We start from the raw sequence: 22,567 nt of genomic DNA, 5'->3' as shown, positions 1-22,567 counted from the left end.
AATGGCTATAAGTGGTTCACATACATAAACGTGATACTGACTCCACCCATGATTTGGAAGTCGGGAGACTCGGGACTCGGGATACATATGAGCTTTTTTTTTTTTTGGCAAAACATAAGAGCATAATAATTAACTAAAATACTTTTATTATTGTCTGGTTTCATAATAATATAATAAAAAGAAAATTTCACGGACACCCCCTAAAAGTATCCAATATAGCTGAAACTTACCGTATTTCGTCAAAAAGGCACAGACAACCCTTATTTTATGAAGAAATATAAACTTAGTCCACTCTGCTAGGCTCTTGGCGTTAAGTTGCTGTTAATTTTCTCTTAATGGCCAAATTACCCTTAGAAAGATTAAAAATACCATAATACCCCTTAAGGGTTTTATCCTCTTTTACCCAAAAAAAACAAAACACTTCATCGTTTTACCATAGCTGGGCTGAAGGAAGAAGACGATAGAACTCTGTACACAGTGAGCTTCGACACCATTGCTGGGAAGACGAAGAAGACGAAGAAGGATGAAAAACTGAGTGAAACCCTATTCAGCCAAATGCATTTTCCATTTTGGATGGAATTAATGTATCCGGAATTCCAGATGCAAAAGAAAAATTGAGTGAAATGAACCCAAAAATGAAGAACTAAACAAAATTAAAATAGAGGAATTAAGGAACCTGTCCTGCTAGTTATGGAGAGGATCTGGGCAAGTGGAAACTGTTCTATTGCTTTCTTCAAAAACATTTTGGGTTTTGTTAAAACCCATTACTCTTCTATCACTGAAGAACTTATTGAACAAATCTTCATTCATGCTTTTCTTCTTCTTCTCATTCATGTAGGGGGTGAACGATTCTTTTAACTATTGTAAGGTACGGGCCAAATCCAAAACGATTCTTTTAACTATATTATTACTTTTAACGGAAACCTCCTGCAACCCAAAACCCATCTCCGTGAGCCCCACCTGAAGCACTCCCCTGTAAACCCATTCTCTGCAAGCCCAGAGAGAACCAATTTACACAACCCAAAAAAAAAAGAAATTCTAAAAGAGACGCTCCCAAAGAGATCTCGGACGAAGAACTGTGAGATCTCGAACAAACGGGAGGCGGTTGGGGAAAACTTGAACAAAAGGGCTGAGTTGCAGCGGAAATGTTCGATTATTCGATTAGATATTTTTTGGAGCGTCTAAACTCAGCCCTAGGGCGGTTTGAGATCGCGAACAAAAGGACTGAGTTTCATAGATCTCTTCCACCTGTGTTGGTTGTCCTGCAATGAAATCTAAGAGAACTTCTCCGGTTTTCTCTACTGAAGCTTCTGGTTCAATCGGAGATATCAAAGCAAAGATGACGACAGTGGTTTCTCCCCCAAATCACCTGAAGCACTCCCCTGCAACGAAGAACAGGAAAGAGCAGGTTTATGGCTTTTTTTTATTCAACGGCTACGATTAAAAGGTCAAAAAAATAAATCGTTCAGATTAAATTGTTGCGTTTAACGAAAATACCCTACTCATTCTTTCTAAATAACTAAGAGGATAAAATCGATATTTTATCTTTGGGGGTGTCAATCTGCTTAACTATTTTGACGAAATATGGTATGCTATACTTTTAGGGGGTGTCCATGAAATTTTCCCTATAATAAATATACATATTCGATTTTATTAATTCAAGGAAATATTATTTTCCAATATTACACTGCAGATGTCGTTGGTAGGCGATGGAAGAGAGAGAGAGATCATGAGATGCAACAGGCGTTGGGATTTTCATCGCTGAAGAGCTGAGGGGGTGGGACCCGCTCCATGACGTAGACAGGAGGGTAGTAGTACTGATACATTCTCTTCCTCCTCATCATTTCCTCGGCGGCGGCGGCGGCGGCGGCGGCATTAATGCTGTAGTAGTAGTATTCATCGTAGTCTACTCCACCTTCCATCTTGGCCGGTGCTGCAGTGGTGGTGGTGGCCTCTTCTTTCTCCTTGGCGTCCTTGCTTTCCTCCGTATTTTCATTCCCTTCATCTCTTTTCTCCTTCTTCTTATCTGCTTCTGCTTCCGCTGCCGCTGCCGCTGCTGCTGCTGCTTTGTCTGCTTCTTCCTTCACCTTCTCTGCGTTCTCTTGCTTAGGATCATTAATATCCATCTTCTTTGCTGCTTCCTCTTCTTTGTTGGGCTTTTCTCCAGCAATGTTGTCTTCCTTCTTCTCTGCAACTGTGACGGGCTCCTCCGGCTGTGGGACTATCCGCGCTTGCTTCTTTGTCCTTCTGTACACATAGTCCACCAGCCGTTTCTCGTCCATGGTTCCAGTTACCTTCACTTTCCCACTCGCCATCTCTGTCTCCGCCGTTTGCACTCCTGCATATACTTATATAACACATGTAATTAATTTATAAATTAGGGTATTACAACTTCTCGATTATTTCATCTATCATCTCAATTCCATCCAATCCATGACAGAGGAGAAGAGGAGAGCCAAATCCCCCGAACATACGGACTCATTCAAAGACTAATAACTAACTACTAATACCTCTCATCTTCAGTATTTTCCTCTTGAGCTGCTCAGCGCAAGCCTCACAATGCATGTTCACGTTCAGTTCCACTGTCGTTGGTCCACTCACCTGATTAATCCACGACCAAATACACCCCCCCCCCCAAAAAAAAAAAAAAACAAGAACAAGAAGAAACATGAGAATTTCGTATATCAAAAGAAAAAGGAGGATGGAACTGGAACCGGAACCGGAACCGGATACAACAACTGAAACGGGAAAAAAAAAAAAAAAAAAAAAAAAAACAAAGCGGGAGGAAGATGGATGGATTGATGGGGATAGGCAGAAGACCTGTGAAGTGACAAATTGTGGTAGGGGATCTCCCTCAGCTGGTAGTGGGGACAAAATTTTGGCTTTTCTCTTGGTCTTTTTCTGTATTCTCTTGCATAGAGCTTGAGGTTCCACTATTCCCTTTATGGTTATATGATTTTGTGCCATGTCCATCACTACTCCTTCAACTCCTGTTATGAAACTCATCATCCAATGTTCCCAAATGTTACTCATCACCATTTTATATTAATTAAAGTTATATGAATCATCCACTTAACTGTCCGCGTGTGCTCGTGTGTGTTTGTGTGTTTGAAAGAGAGAGAGAGACAGACCGAACCTCTGACTTTCATGAGGGACCTCTCTATCTTCTTTGCGCATCCTACACAATGCAATTCAACAAACAGGACAACCGGAGACGGTGGCTTTGGCTCTTCCTTCTTCTCTTCCGGACCTTCCACTTTCTTTTCTTCTTTCTTCTCTTCTGCCTTGCTTTCTGTCTTGGATTCCTGCGCAATTAAAAAAACAGTAAAAAGAGAAGAACAGAAACCCATATAAACTATCTCTGTCACATACCACTACAGGGAACAAAAATTTATAGTTGATTACATATCAGAAATGCGAATACCTGCTTAGCTTCTTCACCCATTGGCCCACTCAAGCCCCAGTTGCAGTGAGAGAAAGAGAAACTAACCCGAATCCACTCAAGCCCTTTAAAGTTATAGAGGAGAAGGAGAAAGGGAGGAGACGAAGACAAAGCAAGAAAATAGACGGGAAGACACAACAAAGAAGAGTGAGTACTCCTGTTAATATATACAAGTGAAGAGCACTGGTTTTGTATTCCCAAACTAATAAATTATTAGTTCTGTGCTTCCAAAGCACATGCAGAAGGGGAGGGAACCAATGGTGGGGAGGCTACGCAGATTTATAGAGAGGAGAGGAAGAAGATGGATGGGGAAAGAGGAAAGAATCGATGGTTTTGATGGCAAAGTCATATTTTATTTTATTTCATTTCATACTTTCAATTTATTGTATTGGGTAGGCTACCAAGTTTAGGTGTTTAGGGAAATGTAAGGAGTCGTGAAAGTTAACAATTTGGATGCGCTGCTGCCGCTGCCCGTGCGGCCGGCTCGCAGTCTCACACAGACAGGGGCAAAATGACAGTTCTATCCACTGCCCGAGCACCCTGCCCAGGTGGGATAGGGTGGTCATTTTGCCTCTGAATGTCTGATGTTGCACCCCGGCCACACGGGTAGGCAGCTGCAGAGGAACATGATCCAAAAGTTTGGGATTCGGCTAAGCTTGAGTCCAGTTTTGCTATATGTACATGCGAGGTGTAACAAGGGGGAGGAGGGGTGTTAATGGAAACAAAAAGGACAAATGGTTACATCTCACATGTATGTTCACCTGCACGTATATGCAGATGATCCATTCTAGCTCAGGTTCATGTACGATAACCATCTCGTACACCCTGAGCCAACCTGACGGAATCCACTATGTGGACCAGAACTCTTGCACATAGGTAATCACATGTCCCTTCAGTTTCCATAAATACCCTTCCTCATCTTGTAAATGTCAATAATGAGATAAGTGGGTGCCTCTAACGTATATGTGCACCTACGTGTAGAGGAACTGGACTCTTACTATACAAACATTTTTTATATAAAAAAAAGAAAACAAAAAAAAGGAGCCTGTCTGAGAGCGTCTCTTGTGCCCAGACACAGGCTCCATGAAATGACTTTTCCGACCTCATGAAAAGCAGGAATCCCACCCCTGTTGATGCTTCTACGTGTGCTCCCATGGCTCCCGCAGTGCACGAGGACCATGCTCCTAGACGGAAAACTCTCCCCCCTCAAAAAAATAAAAATGTTTTCTTATATCATGTGGTGAAGTCAAGGGTGTCAATGTTGGACAAGAACCGGCAATAAGAACCGACCCACCCAATAGCTTTGGTCTGGTTATGGATCTACCAATTTTGCTATTGGTCTGATTTTGGATCTATTGATTAAGTTATTGGTCTGGTTCTAGAATCGATAAACTAACTAGGGACCGGTACAAATCCACATCCTAATTCTATATATTATATAATTCTTAAGACTTAAGGTTATGATAGGTAAGTTCAAGCCCTTTATTTTTTACAATGGCTTGTAGTAGAGAAGTATGAATAGACATGGCTTCTCCAACTAAAATAGATCAAAAATTTGTTGATTCAGAAGCAGTAGCCAAAATAGGTCATCCTACATGATCACGAAAGACGAAGCTCAATCCACTGATGAGGCTATTTGGTAGCAAAGATGCATCAACAATTCACTTTCAACGAACCACGCGGTGGAAGAGTCCAATGAGTGGTTGCCGGGGGAGAAAACAATGAAGCCCTTTGAGAATGATTCAGTTGGGATGGTACCAGAATAGCAGTGATGATCAACTCAGTGGAGTCCTTTATAGCACATTGAATAACATCACCCAAAATCAAACTTTACATTTAAGAATATGATCATTTTCCTTTGGTTGCAAGGGGAATTAAAGGGAAGGGAAGGGAAAATTTTCAAACTTAAAAAAAAAACTTTTGTAATCATTACCCCATGTGAATGTATAAACTAATTAAATTTCTAACCATATTTAGTAATGATACATTTTACATGTAATATTTATTTTACATTTTAACGAAGAAAATTGGATGCAAAATAAAGTGGAATTTAATGACCAAATATGGAATGATTTGGAGTTCGTGATGTTATCACATGGGATAATGATTACAAAAAATTCTTTTTTAAATATAAAAATTTTACTTCCCTTCTTTTTAATTCCCCTTGCAACCAAACGGAACAAGTAACCATGCAATGAAGTTATAAAGAGTTAAAGTTTCACTCTGCACTACTTAGTTCCATAAACTCCCAATGAAGACCAATTTCAAATCCAGGTTGAAGAAGATGGCGAAGTGGCACTAGGATGATGAGCATGCAATATTAAGAAAGGATGCTTCCAACCCAAATTAACTACCCATGCGAACAGGCAGGCTAGGATATATGATCTGTGGTCTCCAAGATTTCTCCCCAATGTGAACAAGATGGGTCTATCGGAGCCTGGCGTTTCCATAGAGCCGCACCCGAGGCTAGACCATCTGCGCAACCACATCTGCTTCCATAAGTGCATGCATAACCATATCAGCTTCCACACCCACCACCTTGGGAATTGGATGCCTAGATGTAGTAGATGTCGACGTACGGCTTGAGCATAGCTTTCCTAAGCCTCTTGAGCGCAAGGGACTTAATTAATATGTAACTTTAACGGTAGGAAAATGTTGTGTGTGTGTGGTCTGTGGGGAGGAGGAGAGGGAGGGGGGGGGATTTATCTCCTCCAGTTCCCTACTTCGTTCAGTTCCTCTAATAGGGGGTGATGGACTTCACCCAAGCATAGTATTCGGGCAGGGGTAGGGTTGTCATTTTAGTCTCCCTTGTTAGAGAAACTGGGAATTATGCCAGATAGGAACTTGGAGGGATAAAGATCCGGTGCAGGGGGAGGTTAAACCGAAACACATCGGAGGTAAAATGACCACCTTACCCCTCTCCCACTAATGAAAGGTGAAAATTACACCTCAGATATCCTAATGTGAAAATCACTTAATTTCGATGACTTCCAAATTAACCCCTCTATGGCAAAAGGTGTTGTTTTATTACCCTTTTTCTGGTTAAAAGTCTTGTGAAAGAAAGAAACACTAGAAGCATGGAGTTCCGTCCGACAGATGAGTTAGTGCATACGATGATGCTATGGAGCTAGTAGGCTACGTCAGGTGACCTAAAATATATGACTCCAAGAAAGTTACACGCAAACCACCCCACCCACCTCCTTTAATTAATTTGCGATTTTTAATTACACAAGTTATCCATGCAGATGCAATACATACATATATATATATATATATATATATATATATATACATATTTTTTTTATCTTTTTCTATTCTTGCTCAAAAGAAAAATAAAGAAAGATTGATTGGTTGATTTATGAGTCAAATTAAGACTTTTAGTGATGAGTAGCAGTGGGAATTTGCTGAATTCCAAGTTAGTTGTCCCCACCTTCACAGCATGATGAATTGAAGCACCTATCTAGCTATGTTACTAGCATCTATTTACATATCATGCACCCACGACACCCTATTTACATATCAAGCCACACGGCACCCTTCATCAGAAAACAACGCCCAGCCAAAACTAGCTACAAAATTATTCCATTCGCCCCCCCCAAAAGAAAAAAGCCAAAAAGATGCGAAAACCCAAAACCCCACTTAATCTTTGTGTTGTAAAGTCTCACCGCTCTGATTATCTTTTCATTTCCCAGCAAGCTAGTAATGGAAAAGGGACTTACGTACAGGGCGTCGCAAACTCACTTATTAGACACTCTGAGTCATTGGGTGGGTGGGCGGTTAAAGCATCTTTGACTCTAATTAGCTTATTACTTAGATTAATTAGTGTCTGTCTATTGACATTTGACACTACTGCTGCTCTAACTTTGTTCTTTTTTTTTTTTTTGAAAAAAAAAAAAAACAATAGAGGTGGCCTACTGGCCTGGGGTGGGGTGGTTTGGTTTGAAATTAAAGAAAATTACTAATCTGGAAGGAATGGAAAACGCAGTCTGTTCCTCGACCACCTTCTTCTCTCTCCTTTCTACTATCTTCCCCAATATTTGAGCTCAATGTATATTTGCTTTCCTAGCTTGTTTAATTTCTTGATTATTTGAAGAAAAAGAATGCATAATGGATCACAATAATATATCCATCTATCTATCTATGAAGATATATATAGTATAGTATTAAGATTCACACTTGCATTCATTTACTATATATAGACGTACGATTCTCCACATATTATGTTGAATTCCTGAATCTTTGAGGCCTATGATGATCTTTTATTAATTCATACTTACTTGTACTGCTACCTACCTTAATTACCTTCCTTAGGACTTTCCCAATTCATATTCCATTCCATTTACCAAAACAAAACAAAACAAAAACCCATTACGTTATCCCTACTACATCCTTCTCTGCTTTGGACGGTCAAAAGTGAAAAACTGAAACAAATGGGAAGCCCAAGTCCCGACAAGAAGAGGGACTTGCGAGGGGAGGATTGTTATATATATCCTCCTTGTATACGCCAATGTTAATTTTTCGATTAAAAAAATAATAAAAAAAGCTTTAATCTAAAATGTCTTCTTTTTTTTTCTTTTTTTTCTTTTTTTTTCTTTTTTTTTTTTAATTTATAAAAAAAATGGCCGGGAGGTTGAGAATGTCCATTACTTGAGAAATAAAAGGAGGAAGAAACATAGTCCAGTTCGTGGTCCAGAATTGTTTTTTTTTTTTTGTTTTTTTGGTAGAAAGAGTAGATGATATTATTTATCGTGTAGAACCACACAGGTTGTGAAGTAAAAACAAACTCCACAAACCATGGATCGGAATTAGGCTAAACTGTCAAACATAGTCCAGTTCGCGATCTAGAATTGTTATGACTTATGACCAAAGAGTAAACAAAAAGGCCAATGCCATCAACATCAATCAATCATAATATATATATATTTTTGGAACAGGGAGAAGCTTATATTAATAATAATAATAAGAGGAAAGAAGGATTCCAATCTGTAATAGATTTTCCCTCTGGCATCGTCCCTCGCAAGGGAGATCAACTCATCGGGAAGATTGCTCGCATAGAACCAAATTTCATTAGGAGCAAGGAGCAAGCCAGCCAAGAAGTCAGCACAGGAGTTCAATTCGCGAACATGATGAACGAATGAGCAGCAAGAGAAGGAATCTCTTAAATCACAAATCTTTTCAACCATTCCAATCGCAAACCAAGGGACGTTGAAGTTATCAAGGATTGCCTCAATCGCAACCAAGGAATCAGAATGGACCTGAACCTGAGTAAACCCCATGTTTTGAGCCATAACAAGACCACGATAGATTGCCATCAGCTCCATTCGAACAATGTTATTGTCTTCAAGCGCACCAGCAATCGCAAAGAGCACATTCCCCTTGTCGTCACGGCCTAGGGAGCCAAAACCGCCGAGGTTCCCCTTGGCAGAACCGTCGCAGTTGATTGCAACCCATCGATTAGGAGGGTAAGGCTAGATAAGAGGACGAGGTCAAGGAAGGGAGAAAGGAATTTGGATCTGCCATCTGATGAAGAAAGCCCTATTACTACTAGAGTCAGGAATGGAAGAATTCCAATCTGAGAACCTAGAGCGGGTGTCACGAAGAACCTGAATTAAAGTGGTATTTGGGCTGCAGGCAGAATCATTAAGAAGCTTCTCATTCCTCGCCAACCATATTCGGTAGATGGCTGCAATCATGCTGAACTTACGGACCTGGCTGCTTACAGAGTTATCAGAGAAGTGATGCAAGGTCCAAGTAACCTCTTCAGACCAACTTCCAAGAGGTTCTCTAACATACCAATTGGTCTTCAAGATACCCTTCCAAATAGTCGAGGAAAACTGGCAAGTGAAAAAGAGATGATCCCTGGATTCAACATCCTCCTTACATAAGGGGCACAATGTATCGAGCACACACCCCCCCCCCCCCCATGTTGCAAGCCGATCAAAAGTAGGGAGGCGGTTCTTAAATAGCAACCAAGTAATAAAAGAAACATGAGGGTGGGCTTTAGGGAACCAAACCAACTTGTGCCAGTCCATATGATTACCCGGTTGCTGAATAGATTCCCAAGCAGATTTGAGGGAGAAAGAACCATTTGAAGTGAGAGTCCAGATAGCGCGATCCTCCAACAGCTTTGGGACGGATTTAATGTTGAGGATTTCCTGGGTTATGTCTGCGATGACAGTGTCATTAAAGGGGGTGTCCCAATCCCCATCTTCATCAATTCTTCAAAGGGAACTCACAACCTCAAAGGGATGGCGACCGATGGCTTCTGCCACAAGGATTCCAGATTGAAATAAGGGGCCATTAGGGAGCCAAGGATCGAACCATAAGAGAGTTTGGTCACCATTCTTCAAGAGGATTTGAGAACCCACTGGTCTACCACCCAATTTTTTCGCTGGGGCTTTGATTGAATTGAAATCACCAAGGAGCAGCCAGGGAAGAGAAACCGATTGCCGAAGATTAGTTATGTTATTCCAAAGATCCATTAGCAAAATTGGCACCATAGACAAAGGTGACATTGATCAGCTGTTGGGTTTGTTTGAGAAGGACTTGAGTGTGAATCAACTGGGATGTGATAAGAATTGGGAGAACATCCACCCGATCGACATCCCAAAGCACTCGGATTCTTCTAGAGTCCAAATAATCATAGTTATTAATGCATTTCCACCGATTAGCGAAGGGTCAAAGAGTTTTTTCGAAGTTCCTCAGCTAAACACGGGTTTCCACCAAACTGAACAAAGCTAACTGATTTCGCATAGCCCAATCCATAACAACGCGACGCTTTCCAGGGTTATTGATACCCCTGGTATTCCAAGATCCCACTTTAACCATTGAGAAGGGGAGGGGGTGGAGCGATGCACGGGGTTGCTCTACCTTGGACTACGTTCTCGCACACGGCCATCCACCATGATGTTGGCCGTAGCACCATCATTATTCCCAATAGAACCCTCTGCCAACTAAAGAATGTTGAACCGGTTCCCTTTGCTGAAGGGGGTGGAAGCAGATCCTTGACGATCCTTACTATTCTCAATAGTTCTAGCTAAGGATTTCAAGGAGCTTTTGGATGATCTCTTCGTTTCCATGGATGTGTTCTGTTTCTGTATGGACCTGTTGGTATCACTTGACCCAACGTCAGCATTTTTTTTTGTCACGGTTGAGGAGAGATGGGCTGAGCTGGCACTATCACCCAAAATGGAGGACGTGTTCCCATGCACGTGGGAAGTATTAGAATCTAAGTGGATCGGCTTTCCATTGAGAGGCGTGGGATTATCTGAGACATTGTCCTCAAATAAGGGATTAGATTGAGGAATGGCGGGAAAACCTTCCTTAATGGGAAGGAGAGAATCCTCTTTTTCCATTTCCATTTCAATAGCAGAAGATTGCGCAATCATAGGAACCTCATCAATGCGCATTATCGGGTCACTAGGAATGGAAACTCCCACCTACCAAGAAGATGAAGCAACGGCCGGAGCTGGCGTGCCGATGTCAGCACCAGGGGCCCGGTGTTTCCCTCTGTTACGTCTATGAGGAGCACCCTGCCATGGGCCGTCCGCCATATGAGTGTCCTTGATCTTCTCTTGGGCCTGAGCAGTCGAAGACCTAGGGCAGGACTTGTCGCTATGGCCAAAAACTTTGCAAGAATTATAAATAGAAGGGGCCCAATCGTACTCTACCCGCTGCTCCAAAGAGGATCCATCATCAAGGTTGATGGTAATGGTGGAGGGGAGACCATCTGCAGCGTTAACCAACACACTGAATCTGGCAAAAGAGAGTCTCTCCCGATGTGAAGTACGTTTGTCCATACAGATAGGCTTTCCAATAACACTGGCAATACCACCTAGAGTACGACTCCCTCAAAGATGAAGGTTGAGGCCGTAAAGTCTAACCCAAAGAGGGAGCTCGTTTTCTTCCTTCTTCGTAAGGGAGACATTAGTAGACCAAGGCCGGAGGATTAAGGGTCGAGCCCCTATCGACCATGGTCCTTCTTCAAGAGCTTTCCTGCTAAGATCCGTCTCTTGAGAGGAGGGAAAAGGGATCAATCAGTTACTTGATACCTTCACACCATTTTTGGGAATCATTCTCGAGTCGACCAGGGGCCCAGTGTTTCCCTCTGTTATGTCTGTGAGGAGCACCCTTCCATGAGCCGTCCGCCATATGAGTGTCCTTGATCTTCTCTTGGGCCTGAGCAGTCAAAGACCTAGGGCATGACTTGTTGCCATGGCCAAAAACTTTGCAAAAATTACAAATAGAAGGGGCCCAATCGTACTCTACCCGCTACTCCAAAGAGGATCCATCATCAAGGTTGATGGTAATGGTGGAGGGGAGACCATCTGCAGCGTTAACCAACACACTGAATCTGGCAAAAGAGAGTCTCTCTCGATGTGTAGTACATTTGTCCATGCAGATAGGCTTTCCAATAACACTGGCAATACCACCTAGAGTACGACTCCCCCAAAGATGAAGGTTGAGGCCGTAAAGTCTGACCCAAAGAGGGAGCTCATTTTCTTCCTTCTTCGTAAGGGAGACATCAGTAGACCAAGGCTGGAGGATTAAGGGCCGAGCCCCTATCGACCATGGTCCTTCTTCAAGAGCTTTCCTGCTAAGATCTGTCTCTTGAGAGGAGGGAAAAGGGATCGATCAGTTACTTGATACCTTCACGCCATTTTTGAGAATCATTCTCGAGCCGAGCTCACTTTCACGTACGAGAACAGCTCACAGCTATTCAGAAGGAATCTACTCTGTGGGACCTACATGGACTGGATTCCATCTGAATGGCTGTGAGCTGTTCTCGTACGTGAAAGTGAGCCCAACTCATCATTCTCCAAGAGAAACATAGAAATGATGACATATCACTTCTCACATGAATAGTGATATCTAAGAGGGTGTGGAATTTCACTTTTGAGCTGGCATTGTGGCATTCTTTTACTCTAAATCGATATAAATGTCTTGTGAAACATGGATTTTCCTAGTTTCAACCTAACATTTTTAATTTTCAAGGTCATGTGAAACCGATACTAAAATTAGGTGGTTTAAACCTAAGATGTTCAATTTTCAAGGTCTGCTCACAAATTTCTTATCAACAAATGGTGACCTAAGAAATGAAATCTTTTCTTGTAAAACTCCGCCTTACCTGATTTTGATGTCATTAGATTTTCCTTTCAAAATGAGGTGGTTCAGACCTAGGATTTCAAAATTTCAAGTGGTTGAGATCTTGGTTGAGGTAAACTAGTTTAGGCGTTAGGGTTTTGTTTCAAGGGTTTAGGTTGATTCTTGTTAAATCTGATTATTCACCATTTTTTAAATACACATTATGAAGAAAAAAAAATTTGTATTGTGTTTCCAATTTAATTCGATGGTGTACGGGTTTTTCTAAAGATTTTTCACAAACTTATTATAATAAACATTGCATTTCGTACTCCGATGAAAATGTCTATTATTATAGTGTTATTTTATGTAAAAGTGATAACTTTCTCCCTGACCAGCCCAACTCAGTTCAGTTCATGTATCTCTCCCTTTCCCCACTCTATGACCAGGTCCAATCAAGGTTAGCCCGGCCAGACCCTGAGGGTGGATCAGGATTGGATTTTCCAGGCCCTGAGTTAGGGTTGGGCAGGGCCTGGACCCAGCTAAGGGGAGTCATGGTTGGGCTGGGGTTTTAAGTAGCCCGGCCCAACCCGACTCTTCTACAACTCTACTTGAAATTGTTTCTAAGTATTTTCATGTAATCCTATTTAAGGTGCATAATCACTAGTTATAATGATTACATCTTTTCCTAATGCAAGATTGAAGGGTAGGAAGTCTTTTGACATCTACACCATTATTTTTTAAATATTTATCTACTATATTCACACCACATTTAATTTTTATCCCCAATATATCAAAGTTTACAGTCATCTAATTTCTTAGCTTTCTTCTTACAAAAAATATATATATATATATATATATATATATCTTAGCTTTCTCATCCTTTCATTTATGCTGCTTTGAAATGCATTATTAGAATGCATTCTAGGTCGAGAACACATTGTAAGACAACAGGAATGTCATTTGGTATCTCTTCTCATTCTTAAATCCCAAAATGCAGTAGAGAATGAGGTCCATTCTGGAATGCACTATTTGACGCATTCCACGTTCTCATTTTGTCTTCGCAACTCGCCTCTTTCTTGTTTTCTCGTCTAAGGTTAAACTTCGAAGAATCCCAGCTGTGATGGAGTGAATTAAGAGTTTGGATGGCATCTTTTTCTCTTCATCGATTCTCTCGATAGTTGGTACCATCTCCACCAGAGTGGAACAAAGATAGTGCCCTCGCTTAAGCCTTCCGTCGGTTCATCCTCCGCTCTACCCTGAACAATGATGTTTTGTTTCTTTGGAGCTAGATGCACCTTCATCGCTTCAATTCTCTCAGTGGATTTACAAAACCAGCAAAGAGAAATTCCTAACCAGAACAATATTAAGGATGCTTCAATTCGATTCTCTCAGTGGATTTACAAAATCAGCAAAAAGAAATTCCTAACCAGAACAATATCAAGGACGTTCTAATAAACAAAATCATCCAAATTGGACACTGACGAACCGCAAATTTCAGTGATCCAAAACAGAATGAAAGGGTAAAATTTCCTTCAACTTTGATAAGATTCCTTTTATACTTCCCAAAAAAGAAATCCCCTTTGGGGAGAACCAAAGAGAAACCCTAATAAAAAAATCGGAGCAATCCAACACTTGAAGGCTGAAACCTCTAATGGAGACACGAATCCAAGCACTAACAATGGAAAGTAGCAAAAGAAGAAAGAGATTCATCTCTTCGCCTGTGAAATGTGAACAATTCTTACAAGGACGATGAGATAAAGCTTGAAGCGACTGGTTTTGGTGGTGGTATATGGCCTTATTCACCAACAGTTGTAGTCGCTACAAGAAAGAGAAGTTTCATGGGAGGAGTAGGTGAGATTCGCTGGTTTTTGTTAGGCCCCTTGATTTATTTTCTCATGGGAGCCCAAAAACCCCAACTCTGAGGTTAATCCGGAGGAGAAAAATACAGCGATTGTAGAGAGAGAATGTGCATGTATTCTCCCAAAATGCATTTTTGTTATAGAGTTACTAAACAACATTCTCCATCTTGAGAAAATATGCATTATGTAATTTGAGAATGGGAATGTGCATTCTAGAATGAGAATGCATGCCAACCACAGCCTAGTCTTGTGTAAAGGCTATGTAATTCGTTTTCTTTTCATTATATCTATGTTAGAAACTCTTTCCTTGGTCTAAGATGCTGACTTAATTCTATGCTATTAGACTAGCTTCTTTACCCACATCCAGTTTATGATGTTAATCCTTACCCATTTTTTCATTTGAAAAAAAAATAAATCCTGTTAGGTTCTTGATCGATACACCAACAGCTCTGAAGCTGATGGAACACATTAAATCAAGCCCTTTAACCTATCTCATACTAGGTTGACCCAATCTAGCATCCATACACTAGAGTGGGCCCCATTAGTGTTGGACAAGTGTGTGTCCATCAAACCCGGTTCGGTCCGGTTCAACCCGGTTCACCTTTGTATTGAACATTTATACATTTTAGTTTAATATTGTCACATGCGATATAAACTTTTTGAGCATTATGTGTCCGTAAGTTATACTTAAAATGGTAGTCACGACTAGGGTTTGGGCTAGGCACCCTTATCATATGGTCGTCGCATTGGGTATGCCTAGACATGTGATGTCAAGGTACGAATACGAGTGCTCACATGTTTGATGTGTGCATTGGCGAAGAATCTACTTTGTCGATTCCCTCATGTATTCTGCCGATGTAGGAAGGGATAGACATGTGTCACCGACACCACGACTGAGGGAACCTTGTCACCGCAAAGTGTGATCGTATTCTTTGGTTCATCAATGACCGAGACTCAAGCGAGTCAAAGCCGGTGTTCGGGAATGCGTGAACACTTTGTGAGTGAAGGAGTTATCCAACACGGTCACCACGCCCGATTGGGGAACACCAAGATAGAGACTGCATGTGCATGGTCGGATCGAATCTGGATCCAGATCTGTTTTGGAAATGGTTTTGCAAAATTTATTTTACATAAAATGATACATTATTTATAGTTATTTCAAATAAAGTGTTTTATCGAGTTTTACGGGACCCGGTCGGATGCACAGACTCTCTTATATGGACATGTACTATGGATTGGGGTTTGGCAGTACATGTGTACATGCCCTAGATTCCATAATGATGGTGTTGATTAGTGGGGGGGTTGTATATGATAAATTGTTATCATATAGGGAGTTATTTGGAATTTGCTAATTTAATTGGCTCTTTATTTAATTAATGGATTTTATGCTAATTGTAATTATCCATTAATAATTAAATAAAGAATCTAATTAATACTTTTCCTATTAGATTCTGCTTCTTCACCTGTGTAGCACTTTGAGTTTAAACAGAACTGCCAGACTGAGAGAGAGAGAGTCAGACTCTCACTAGGGCTCTATTAAATCTATCTAGGATTTAATTAAACCCTATTATTATAAATAGGGGACCAAAAATACGCAGAAGAGGAGCTCTCCACGTTTTTGGAGCAGACACTCTCTCTCCTGCATTTTTGGTTTCTCTCTCTCCCTCTTGTGATCTCTCTTCTTCTTCTTGCTTCTCTCACTGTGTTTGAGAGTTAGGGTTTGTGAAACCCTAGATCTGTCTTGAGGAGTTTGAGGGCATCTGGGATTGGCGTGTAGAATCTTGGTAGCACCATTGGAGGTTCAGATCTGTTTGCTTGGAGCGCTCATTGGAGGAAGAACCACTGTCTATTGGAGGAGCAACACTTGAGGCTCACCAGGTTAGCAGTTCTTTATTAATTCCTTCTGTTCATTGATTATTAATATTTATGGGATGCGAAAGAAACTCGAATCGATTATTTTTCGCTGCGCATTCGAGTATGGGATGGATCCCTCTTACCATGTGATGGACTAGAGACGAGTTTCTCCGTCCCTATTGTGATAATTAATTTTATGGAATGCAATAGGGAAACCCTAAAATTAAAATGGGGCACCCATGGGACACCATAGGCTAACCTAGGGCATGCAAAACCCTAAAGATAAATATCTTGGTCTCCCTAGGGAACCATGGTTTGATCCCTGGACCGTTATTTGGCCAACAGTGTGGTATCAGAGCCACCTTTCCCACCCATGAATATTAGATAATTAATGGTTAATATGATTATCATGAGTGGGATGCAAGTTGGCACATGGGTGGTTAGGATATGGTTGTTGTAACAACCTTCCCATGTGCACATGGGTAGTTACAAGGTTGTTAGTGTAACAACCTACCCATGTGATGATGGATTTGGTTTGTTTTGTTTATTCCAATTATTGAAGCATGTATCCAATCAGGTTGTGATTACTAATTTTTATTTTAAAATTTTTTAATCATGTTCTATATGTTGGGGGGGGGGGGGGAGCGCACGCTGCCAAGCCTCTGTGCACGTCCTTCCCCATGAACCTACCCTTGTGCGCATCCCCTTGTGGGCTGCTGCCTGCGGGCAGCAAGCTTGCGGGCTGCGGGCCTGCAGGCTGCTGTCCGTGGGCTTTAGCCTACGGGCAGCAGGCCTGCGGCCTGCAGCCCAAGGCTGTTGTCCATGGGCCCTGTGCCTATGGGCTGCGCAGGGAGTGCCTGCAGCCTGCGCAAGTGGGCTGAATGCACCCCCCTTGTTTTCCCTCCAGTTTAACAAAAAAAAAAAAAAAAAACAGATTTTTCAAAACAGAATTTTATTATTTTGTTTTGTTTTTTGGAGGATGATGATGGGTGAAGAGATTCCCTCTTTACCCACTTGCAATTAAAATGCGATTTTAATTTTATGGGCTTGGATACATGATATCACATGCGATGTGGTGGTTCAATAATTGAAGGAATCCATGTTTTAATTTTTGGTTCACTTGCTTTAATGCCCATGCATGAAATTATATTATGATGTGATTATGGGAATGACATTCTAATAAATGAATGGATTGTTTATGTATGTGATACATGGGGTTATGGGTGGATGTGATGCTTCTCTCTCTTTCTCTCTCTCCCCCTTTCTTTTTTATAAACAAATGTACTCCACCCCATGGGCAAGCCAAATGGTGGGTTGGTTTCTCCATGTGGGGTTTCTTTATTATTATGGAAAGGAAAGTGTATAGAATTTTTCTAGGTTTCCATTGTAATTTTAGAGGAGTTAGGACTCCCAGGGCATGTAGATGGTGATCCACATGTGGTGCTCAAAGCTTATGGAGATGCAAGTCACCTACTTTGAAGACATGATCGGGCGGAGGAGATGATCAAGGCGTGGCATCCATGGCATGATAAATGCACCCAAAGTTATTAGTTTTATTTTTATCGGGAGGGTTCTTTAATTGCTTCTGATAAAAATACCGCCATCCCATAATCACTTTTAATTAATGTTGATTAATTATGTTGTTTAAATCTATCCATGTATGTGAGAGTTAATTAATCCCTCTTTATTCACAATACATGTATGATATGGACTAGTCTTAATCGGTAGACATGTCCATGGCCTCCTATTGAAGATAAATGTAGAAAATATGTGACATGACCCCGCATAAGCCGACAGGACATTGTCAGGACCTCTGTCACGCATTTATCTATATTTACCTCCATCTAGACACGTTAGGGTATGGATAGTGAGAGGGCACTGCGACAGTGGGCCATCTTTCATGATTCCATGATTCTAACTAATGCGATAGGTAAGTACATGACTTGGGTGTATGTCACCGACAGGATCTGGACATGACACCCGGTGGCCAAAAATATTGGAAGCCCATGAGGTGGACAGCTTAGTCCACACTACCATGGTGTGTATAATGACTCCCGACAGGGTAAGTTATGCATGCAAGGGTTGTAGGTATCCAATTCATCTTTTGGGTTATGAGGGAAACCCAAATCATGAAAGACCATTGATGTGTGTGTGCTCAATTTATTATTTTCAATGGTCATTAATTAACATGTGGTTATTTACTTGTGCATGTGTAGATTAATATACGATGGCTGCCGTTAATTCCAACTCGTTAACACTCATTAGCGAATACAAACTTAATGGTACAAACTATGTCGATTGGTACCGGAGCATTAAGTTGCTCCGATCCAAGGATCGTATACGCTTTAGATGAACAAGTTCCTCCTCAACCCGACCGAACGATTTTGAGGCAAATGAAGAGATGCAAGGGTTCCTTATGAGGGATTCCAAGGTATCACTCTATATCCTAGGATCGTTGGAAAAATCAGTTGTAGACTCAGTCAAGGATATACGCACTGCTGGGGATAAAATGGATAAGCTTGCTGAATTGTTCAACAGGCAATTGACACACGCACATTCTGATGCGGTGAGTCAAATCCATAACTCCAAGATGTCTCAGGGGACTCCAGTGATGGATCATGTAATGAAAATGATCAATCTGTTTGAAAAATTAGAATCCATGGGGACTGATTTTAGCCTGCGATACAAGACTGATGTGATCTTAGCGTCACTCACTTCTGCCTACGCACCTTTTAGGATGTCCTACAAGATCTCCGAGAAGGAGATGGAGCTCACCGAGCTTGTTAATGCACTCGTAGAGGCTGAAGCGTCCTTGAAAAAGGACAAGGCTGAGGTCAATGCAACTGAGGCAAAACCTTCTTCAAATGGAAAGAAGAAGAAAAAGGGAAGTAAGGGCAAGACCCTGAAAGCCAAGGGTGGGAAGTCTGGCAATAAAGGCAAAGGCAAGTGCTTCTATTACAAGAAGGAGGGTCACTGGAAAAGAAACGCGTGTGCTTACCTGGCAACTTTGAAAGACAAGAAGCCGGATGAAACAGAGGTGCTAAAGAAGGTACATGTGATGTTCACGTTCTTTATGAGTCTAATTTGTCTTTTGAACCGACCAATTCTTGGTTGGTGGATAGTGGATCCACTGCTCACATTTGCAATGATTTGCGGGGTTCAAGGAGACAAGGAACCTGGAAAGAAATGAAGTGCGTCTTCGGATGGGCACTCGGAGCTGAGACCATGGCGTTGGTGTGGGAACTTTTATTTTAAATTTTAGTTCTGCTAGTTTAGTTTTAAAGGATTGCTATTATGTACCCTCTTTCAAGAGGAAGATAATTTCAGTTTCAAAACTTGTTTTTGACGGATATAGTTTTTCCTTTAATTCTAAATTGATTATTCGTTTTAATAATTCCTTTGTGGCATCCGGATATATGCAAAGTGGTTTGTATTTTCTAGATTGCCCTATTAGAACGAATGTTGTTTCAAATGTTGATTTGAAACGGAAAGCAGCTCCAGTGAACTCAACATATCTATGGCATCTAAGATTGGGTCACATTAATGTGGACCGAATCAGTAGATTGGTGAGGGATGGGTCCTTAGAGAGTCTGAGGGTGGAACCATTCCCCACTTGTGAGTCATGCCTTCAGGGCAAAATGACCAAGAAATCCTTTAGCAATAAAGGTGCTAGAGCCACAGATCTATTGGAGTTGATACACACTGACGTGTGTGGACCTATAAACATACAAGCAAGATATGGGTATGAGTACTTTATCACGTTCACCGATTTTTACTCTAGATATGGTTACATATACTTGATGCGTAGGAAATAGGAAGCCTTTGATACATTCAAAGAATTTCAAGCCGAGGTCAAAAGACAACTCGATAAACGCATCAAGTCCTTACGATCAGATCGTGGAGGGGAGTATCTATCGGATGAGTTTAAAGAACATCTCATAACCCAGGGGATAGTTAGTCAGCTAACTAATCCAGGCACACCACAACAAAATGGTGTATCCGAACGACACAATCGGACCCTATTGGATATGGTCAGGACGATGCTCACTTATAGTGAGCTGCCTCTTTCTTTATGGGGGTACGCTTTAGAGACGGCGATATATATCTTGAATAGGGTTCCATCTAAGTCTGTAGCCAAGACACCCTTTGAGTTGTGGAAAGGGCGAAAGCCCAGTATTCAACACCTTAGGGTATGGGGTTACATAGCACATGTGCGAAAGCAACAGACAGACAAGCTAGAATCCAGGACTTCAAGATGCTATTTCTTAGGCTACCCCAAAGGCACGATAGGCTATTATTTCTATGACCCAGTTGACCAAAAGGTCATTGTAAGTAAACATGTCACATTTTTGGAGGAAGAAATGATGACCCGAGGTCCGAACCAAGAGTCATAAAAGAGCTATCAAATGGCTCGAAACGTCACTTCCGAGTGAGACCAATCGACATACCCATGAAATACCAACACCGAGGAACCTCGACGCAGGGGAGGACTGTTAGACCACCCACCAGGCTAACTCTTCTAACCGAAGAGGAAACAGTGGAAGAGTTCCACATGGTATCGGTTGAACCGGATGATGATCCGATGACATACTCTGAGGCTCTAAAGGATGTTGATACCACTAGGTGGCTGGAAGCAATGCACTCTAAAATCGATTCGATGCATTCCAACAAGGTCTGGACTCTAGTCGATCCACCACTTGGCGTCAAGCCGATTGGATGTAAATGGATCTTCAAGAGGAAGAAGGGCGCAGATGGAAAGGTCGAGAGATTCAAAGCGAGACTGGTGGCAAAGGGTTATACCTAGAAAGAGGGTATAGACTATGAGGAAACCTTTTCACCAGTAGCGATGATGAAATCCATCAGGATTTTATTGGCTATCGCAACACACTTTGATTATGAGATCTGGTAGATGGATGTGCAGACTGCATTTCTAAATGGGTTCCTTCAAGAGGAAATCTACATGGAACAGCCAGAGGGGTTCTCTTCCTTGGAGGAAGAAAGGTGTACAAATTGCAGAGGTCCATTTATGGGCTGAAGCAGGCTTCCAGGAGCTGGAACATCAGGTTTGATCAATCAATCAAATCATTTGGTTTTGATCAAAACATAGATAAACCATGCGTTTACAAGAAGATCAGTGGGAGGGCAGTATGTTTTCTTGTTTTATACGTAGATGACATATTGCGATTGATAACGATGTAGGATTCCTTTCATCAAGAAACAGGTTATCCACAACGCTTTCGATGAAAGACCTTGGTGAAGCTAGCTATATCCTTGGGATCAAACTCGTAAGAGATCGCGAAAAGGATGCTAGGCTTGTCACAGCTACCTATATAGACAAAGTCCTGGCCGATTTAGTATGGAGAACTCCAAGAGGGGAAGTGTTCCCTTCGGACATGGAGTCGTCTTTCCGATCTCAATGTCCTCAGTCTCAGACAGACATTGAAGAGATGAAGAGGATTCCCTATGCCTCAAGAGAGGGAGTCTTATGTACGCCATGTTGTGTACGAGGCCGGATATTTTCTATGCAGAGGCATGGTAAGTCGTTATCAATCTAACCCTGGACGCGAGCATTGGAGTGTTATTAAGAATATCCTCAAGTACTTGAGAAGGACTAAGGAATATTTCTTGGTTTTGGATCGATCGTTGTCGATTGGGATACACGATTCGATTTCCAAACCGACAAGGATGACAGAAAATCCAGTCCGGATGGTATATCTAATGGGTGGAAGTGCCATTGTGTGGCGGAGTGCGAAACAAAAGTCTACAACCGATTCTACTACCGAAGCGAGAATACCTTGCGACTTGTGATGCGGAAAAGAAGGTGTTTGGTGAGAAAATTCCTATCGATTTGGAGGTAGTCCCCGATCTTGTCAAGGGCTCTATTCTCCTGTTATGTGACAACAGAGGGGCCATTGCACAAGCTAAGGAGCCTAGGGCTCATCGGAGGAACAAGCACGTGCAGTGAAGTATCACCTCATCGGAGAGATTATCCAGCAGGGTGACGTGAGTATCTCCAAAGTGGACACAATCGAAAATGTGTCTCGATGCCATGACAAAGGGTTTGTCACCGAGTGTTTGAGAAACACATGGAGGGCATGGGTTTAAAATGTATGGGGAATTGGCTTTGATGTACAAGTGGGAGATTGTTGGACAAGTGTGTGTCCATCAAACCCGGTTCGGTCCGGTTCAACCCGGTTCACCTTTGTATTGAACATTTATACATTTTAGTTTAATATTGTCACATGCGATATAAACTTTTTGAGCATTATGTGTCCGTAAGTTATACTTAAAATGGTAGTCACGACTAGGGTTTGGCTGGGCACCCTTA

At 41.6% G+C, this 22,567-nt stretch overlaps 1 protein-coding gene and 2 long non-coding RNA genes across 3 annotated transcripts; 1 reads left to right on the top strand and 2 right to left on the bottom strand.

Annotated features, from left to right (window-relative positions):
- Nucleotides 1-1,727: 1,727 nt before the first annotated feature.
- Nucleotides 1,728-3,623, bottom strand: LOC122664059 (heavy metal-associated isoprenylated plant protein 9). The gene is made up of 6 exons (XM_043859747.1): nucleotides 3,424-3,623; nucleotides 3,137-3,307; nucleotides 2,821-2,990; nucleotides 2,511-2,601; nucleotides 1,971-2,338; nucleotides 1,728-1,829 (listed from the first exon to the last, which is right to left on the bottom strand). Exons 1-6 carry the CDS (start codon nucleotides 3,443-3,445, stop codon nucleotides 1,728-1,730), a joined length of 924 nt encoding a protein of 307 aa, XP_043715682.1. The 5' UTR covers nucleotides 3,446-3,623.
- On the top strand, nucleotides 1,742-9,102 carry LOC122664060. Its single transcript, XR_006333273.1, has 3 exons — nucleotides 1,742-1,901; nucleotides 4,098-4,102; nucleotides 9,091-9,102. It is a non-coding gene; the product is annotated as an uncharacterized LOC122664060 (long non-coding RNA).
- Nucleotides 3,804-22,273, bottom strand: LOC122664061. Its single transcript, XR_006333274.1, has 4 exons — nucleotides 22,264-22,273; nucleotides 14,438-14,442; nucleotides 13,782-13,898; nucleotides 3,804-3,814 (listed from the first exon to the last, which is right to left on the bottom strand). It is a non-coding gene; the product is annotated as an uncharacterized LOC122664061 (long non-coding RNA).
- Between the last annotated feature and the right edge of the window lie 294 nt (nucleotides 22,274-22,567).

The sequence above is a fragment of the Telopea speciosissima genome, chromosome 6, assembly GCF_018873765.1.
Source record: "Telopea speciosissima isolate NSW1024214 ecotype Mountain lineage chromosome 6, Tspe_v1, whole genome shotgun sequence".
Taxonomy (NCBI): domain Eukaryota; kingdom Viridiplantae; phylum Streptophyta; class Magnoliopsida; order Proteales; family Proteaceae; genus Telopea; species Telopea speciosissima.
The sequence above is the reverse complement of the archived record's forward strand: the minus strand, read 5'-3'. Positions and strand labels throughout refer to the sequence as shown.